The following is a 6,000-nucleotide window of genomic DNA, read 5'->3' on the forward strand; positions in this document are numbered from 1 at the left end:
GCTACTTGGGAGGCTGAGGCGGGAGAATTGCTTGAACCTGGGAAACAGAGGTTGCGGTGAGCCCAGATTGCATCATTGCATTCAGCCTGGGCAATAAGAGCAAAACTCCATCTCTCCCTATATATATATACTTTCTGCTTACCTAAAGCAGATGTCTGCTACAATATTATAAATAGATATAGACCAAAAAGAAAAAATATATATAACCTAACTTCTAAATCTGCAGATTTTGTCAACGCTTATAAAGTTATACAGACATATTATTTATACTCCATTAACCAGGATTCGTAAATGATTTAATAAGCATTATGATCAAAGAAATCATATTACATGTTTCCTTTAGATATCAAAAATATATTATTAACCTTTATTTTGTGAAATCATTTTCAAACAGTGAGGTAAAAGAAAGAGGAAGAAGAATGTTCTATTTTTAAACGAATCTGCTAATCCCATTTTTTTCCCTCAACATAACATATTCATTCTTCATGGTAATGCATATATACTTGCTAAAAATAATGTAAGATTTTTTTTCATTGCTGTATAAAATTGTAACGTCACCAATACTACCTTGATTAGTCATGGGCTACTTTTTCCAACACTGCAAGTAACATAGTTCATATCCTAAATTAAATAAGAAGGACTGGCAAAGTACCCTGTTAATTTTTTTCAACCACACACATATTTGTAATAGCAGCAATTGCAAAAGTTCAATATACTCTCCAATAATAATAACAAGCACAACAGCAATTGCTAATGTTTATTGAACACTTGCTATAGTTTAAGCCAATCTCTCATAACATCTACATGTTAACACTTCCGTTTATACAAGATTCATAGTTCAACTCAAATTTGCCAGATACGTATGATAGCAAGTAAAGGTTAAAGGGAAATATGTCATCCTCTTTACTCCCTTCCTTTGGAATAAGCTGATGATCGCAGCACTTTTCATGAATGCTATCGCACGTCAAACTCCACTTTCCACCCTGCTCCAAAATGTCCTAAGGTCTCATCCACCCTCTCTCACTTTCAATCTGAAAGGGGTCATTTCTGAAGCTAGACCAGTATAAAGATAAAAACATTGTTTTAGGGGCTGGATTTTTATACTAGTTTTCTTCAGCGACTTTAGTCATTTATAATAGAAAATACGTTTTTAAATCTGTGCCTTATTTAAGATGGAGTTGTGTTCTTTGAAGTCATATAGTAAAAACACCTGAAAAATTGCAAAAATCCACCCAAGTCACATTTTCGAATCATTTTGCTAAACATGTGCTTTATTTAAAAGCTCAGATAATAAAGCAAGATATACTTCATGTATAGACTTAATTGTAGGAAATATTTTTTCCACTTTTTATCAGGGCTTACAGATATGTTTTAGGAATCTTATCCCAATGAATAGATTCCTCTCGCTATGTTTCAAAACATACCTAACATACACTGAATAATTTTCCTACTTCTTTTCAAAAATAGTTTCTCCTTTGTGAAAGCAATTTTAACAAAGTTTATTTAAAGAGAAAAAACTAAAAGTTCAGCATTCATAAACACTACATGCTTTTGTTAAAATACTAAAAAAATGCAACGTATTCATTCCTCACTCTTTATCTTAAAATACTGACTTTCTGATCCTAGCAAAACATAATTTTAGTAACTCGTCAAGGCAGAATACATAAAATTGGCATATTTTTGATATGCACACAAATTGAGAAAGCATCTTTTCCAACTGTGTTGCAGAAAATGAAATGCATCTGGTATGACAATATGGCCCAACACGTGAACTAGAATCAGTGGGGGAAAAGGGATTTTTTTTCCTTATTCTCAAAACAGAACATTTGAAATAACGCACATCCCCCAATAGCAAGGCATTATTAAGTCTGTTAGTACGTATTGCAAAGGTATATTTGGCTAATGAAAACACAATAGCAAGAGGACCAGCAGGCACATGGAAAGTAGCCTGGTTTGTTCACTTTTACTCATATATATCGGTGACTCCCAAATCTCTTTCCCCAGCCATCCAAACCGATTTTGTTTTCTTTGCTTTTGCTTAACATCTCTACCCACTGTCAGAGTACGTGCACATATGTTGTTGGGGCCTCGTGCTGGGCTAGGGAGGTGGAGACGTGGAGAGTGTGTTGGAGAACATGGCTTATGCCAGGATCAAGCAGAGAACAAGAGAAAAAATTAAACAATTTGCCTATTTTTGCAATAAATTTTATTTCTGCCTTGAAAGAACAGTCTTTTCATCTAGGCACTCTAAAGATGTATTAAATGCTTTTATTGTGTTACTTTCTTGAGTACTGTGCTTGTGAACTGGGAATAAAGCTGAAATCTGTATGTGCTACACACCCCTTCCCCATGCCCAGGTCTCTTTGGAGATGAGCTGCTGAGAGAGTAAGGAAAGATCTCTGAGATATTCAGGAAGCTTGGAAGAGTGCTGCAAAGTTAAGCTGACTTCTGGGCAGCTGAATGAGTCCCCTTCCAGTTCCAGGTTCCAATTCCATTTCTTCCTCTTCCCCATTCAGAGGTGAGCCAAATCTTCTCTTTTACATTTGTCATAGAGTGCTGATGAAAGTTGTATTTGTGACTCATTACAGAGAAATCTCTCCACTTCTTAGAGAACAAGGCACCATGAGCAGCAGACACTAGGGACCAAAAATGGTATCTCTTTCTGGGACTGTGTCTGGCATCGGGCAAGTCCCTCAGGTTTTACCATTCTGTCTGCCTATATCCCTTCTCTCTCTTATTTTCTGAAAGATATTTTAGCTTTTTTATTTCTCTTATGTCTACGTCAAAATGCTGATTCTCTGTAATGAAAAGCTTCTTCAGAGTTACAGATCACGATAATCTCATTTGTAAATGTGACAAAATATATATGCAACAATGCATCACAGAACAAATTACAAATTAAGATAGGTAATCCATCATAGAATTGATTGTATATAGGGATGGGGAAAAATCTCCAGAATACACGTAAACTTGCAAGGCTCTAGTTTCATCAGTAAGACCAAAATCATCTAAAAAATGGAACAAGTTCTAAAAGTTGTCAAAAGTAGCTGTCGTAATGGAAAAAGATTCTGGAGACTGACTTGAGTACAAAACCTCTCTCTGTCATCTACTAACTACATGACCCTGGAAAGCTTATTTAACCTATGTGAGCATTGGTTTACTAATCTGTAAAGTGACCGTGGGGGTTAAACTATGTCAGGCTATAAAATGCCCAGCATATGGTGAAGGTGTACATAATAGTGTTAGTTTAGTACCTTCTCCAGAATAAGTTTATATCTTTTGTATACAAAATTCATACTTACATAGTAGTGTTTTCTTAATAAAGATTGGTAGTTTCGGAAAACTTTATGGCAAAAAGGAACATAAAAATTCAGAGTTATCTATGTTTGCTTTGAAAATGTCTTGGGTCAGTGAACTGCAATGTGATTTAGTAAGTTAACATTCACAGTAACATGATATATACTTTCCAAAATAATTCAATTATTATCTGTTGTTCTATTATCCTTGATAGTGAAAGAAAAAAAAATATAAAGGTCCTCAACTCTGAAATTCTTATACATTAGGATTATGTACACACTCAAAAATCAATACTTCCTTTAATATATAGTATTCATCTATACTGAATTTAAAACATTCTTCTAAAAACAATGATCACTTTACTTTTAAAACCAAAAACAGGGGCTCTATTCACACTTTCAAGATGACAGGAAAGGTAAATGTATTTAGTCTTTTTTGTCACTATTCTCTCTACTTACTCTTCTGCGAATAAAATCTTTTTCTGGATCATCAGGTGTTTGCTTACTGCAAGCAATATTGTTTATTAAGGAACAAAACATATTCATATTCTGGTTTATTTTCTGAAGCTACACTAAGAAATCAGTCGATTAACTCTAAAAACTTTCAATGGAAAGCCTATCTATTCCTGTATCTTACCCTTCAAAACACAGCCTGATGGTTCTTTGTAGCTGAGCTTTTAATCTACTAATAACTAAAGTTTTAATGTAAGTGTCATTCATCTAACATAATGAATCAGAGTCAAAACAATGAGAAAGTTTAAATAAACTAAGATGTATTGGGAGAAAAATGTTCTTTAGGTGTCTGGCAGAGTGAAACTTCCAAAATATTTTCTAGAATTAAAATGATTTGATAGACATTTACAAAAACAGCAGTGCCTCTTTGAAACTGAGGGAGTAAAAACAGCTATTCAGCGGGACGCGTTGTGGGCCCCACACATAAAATTTCTAGTAAAAGCACTTTAAAAAACCTTGACTCTTGTCTGAGCAGTCAACATGATGTATAAAGCAGTATACTTTAACAGCAAGTGCTTTAGGTGACTATTAAAACTTCAGAAGGCTCATAGGAGCATACGCATTTGACTAACTGGGAGGAGACGCTCCCGCTGTCCACTTGAAGGGCAGTGATCCACTTGCAACGGGAAGGTTTAAGAAAGGGGTGCCGGAAAATGAGCAGACCTGCGCTGATGCTTTCCCTGGCACAGGACCTCACATGTGCCATAATTTACCTCTCCACGTCTCTACTTCTTCCTGCCAGCCATTTGCTTCAAATGGTGCCCCTCCACACCACCACACATGGTTGTAATTGTTTTTAAGTTATTGGGTTAGTTTTTCATTTTGCCAAGATGAGACTTGGCTGGATATCTCCTTCCAGGAGACCTCTAAAGAGTACCCACTTTAGATCTAACTTTTCATTGACTACTCAGAAAGCTTCTGGTGACAGGTATCATTTCTATCAAAAGCAAAGTCCGGGTGCAAGTCAGAACTCTTTCATCTTTGCTAAACTACAGCGAGATGTTTTCTTTCCACCGTTTCATGTACTTAGAATTAATAGCATTTCCCCTCCCGCCTCCCGGCCCCCGCCCCCCCTCCCCGGGTTGTGAACGCCTGAAGCTGGAGGCGTGGCCCCGCGCACCTTGTCTGCGGCCGCGCCAACTGGCACTCACCTGGCTGCTGCCGCGCTCCTCGCCCGTCTCCGGGGCCCGAGACTCCGCGGGACTCCGCGCCGGCTCTGTAGGAGGCGGCGGCTCCAGCAGCTGCTCCAGGCAGGCGGTGCCCGGCAAAGAGGAGCTCTTCTGATGGCACAAGTGCGCCCCAGGGCCCCGATGCCGTTCACCCTCATCTCGGGCGCGGTCACCCCTCGGGGGAGGCTGGGGCGAGGAGGACAGGGAGGATGAGGCGGAGGAAGAGGAAGGAGCTGAGTCTGGGGAGCGTCCGCCAGGAGGCGTCCCTCCCGCTGCTCCCGTGGCCACCGCGGGCCCCTTTCCGGCGGGGAGCAAATGCTCGCGGATCCGGCGGCGTAGCGTGGACCCCTGCTCTGCTCTGCCGGTGCCGCGGGGCTCTAGGGGCTCCGGCGAGGAGCAGCACAGGTTGGGCTGCGAGGAGGAGAAGACTCGGTCCAGCACTTGCTTCCGCTTCTTGAAGCCGCTCCACCTGCTGCCTGCACCACTCCCGCCGGCCGGTGCGTCCCGTGTGCCCACCGGGGGTGGCGGGGAGGGCGAAGGGGTGTCCGCAGTGCGGCGCTCCGGACCCCCCGCGCGCCCGCCCCCGCCGCCCTTGCTCCTGCCCACCCCCAGTTGCAGGTTCTTCCAGAGCCGGGCCTGGAAGGAGGAGGACGCCGCCGCCGGCTCTGGCTCGCCCGCCGCGGCAGCCCGGGGCTCCATCCTCCACCCCCTGCTCCTCCTCTCCCCTCCTCCTCCTCCTCCTCCTCCTCCTCCTGCTTTTCCTCCTCCCTCTCCGGCTGCGCCTCCTCCCGGGTCCCCGCGGCGGTGGCGGTTGTGGCGGCGGCGGCGGCGGGCGCAGCAGCAGAAACCGGGAGTGCCCAGCGACTTCAGGCCAGCTCGGGGGAAAGAAGCGACCGCCGCCGCCGAGGCTCTCTGGCCTCGGGACTCCGGTACCGCCTCTTCCTCCCGCACCTGCTGGGGTGGGCTGGAGCCGTCACCGAATCCTGGCCGCCGCGCCTGCAAAGTTTCTCGCTGGAAGCTCC

General features: G+C 42.7%; 1 protein-coding gene across 5 annotated transcripts in view; it reads right to left on the bottom strand.

Annotated features, from left to right (window-relative positions):
* Nucleotides 1–5,695, bottom strand: part of LOC116274928 (multiple C2 and transmembrane domain-containing protein 1) — a 366,664-nt gene extending 360,969 nt beyond the window's left edge. For 2 of the 5 annotated variants that reach the window (XM_031666310.1, XM_031666309.1), the window contains exon 1: nucleotides 4,961–5,694. In XM_031666310.1, the coding sequence (XP_031522170.1) occupies nucleotides 4,961–5,677 (717 nt within the window). In that variant the 5' untranslated portion in view covers nucleotides 5,678–5,694. Of the gene's footprint in view, nucleotides 1–4,960 lie in introns of all 5 variants that reach the window. The other 3 variants (XM_031666313.1, XM_031666311.1, XM_031666308.1) reach the window with 2 other exon arrangements.
* Between the last annotated feature and the right edge of the window lie 305 nt (nucleotides 5,696–6,000).

The sequence above is a fragment of the Papio anubis genome, chromosome 5 (assembly GCF_008728515.1).
Source record: "Papio anubis isolate 15944 chromosome 5, Panubis1.0, whole genome shotgun sequence".
NCBI classification, from domain to species: Eukaryota; Metazoa; Chordata; class Mammalia; order Primates; family Cercopithecidae; genus Papio; species Papio anubis.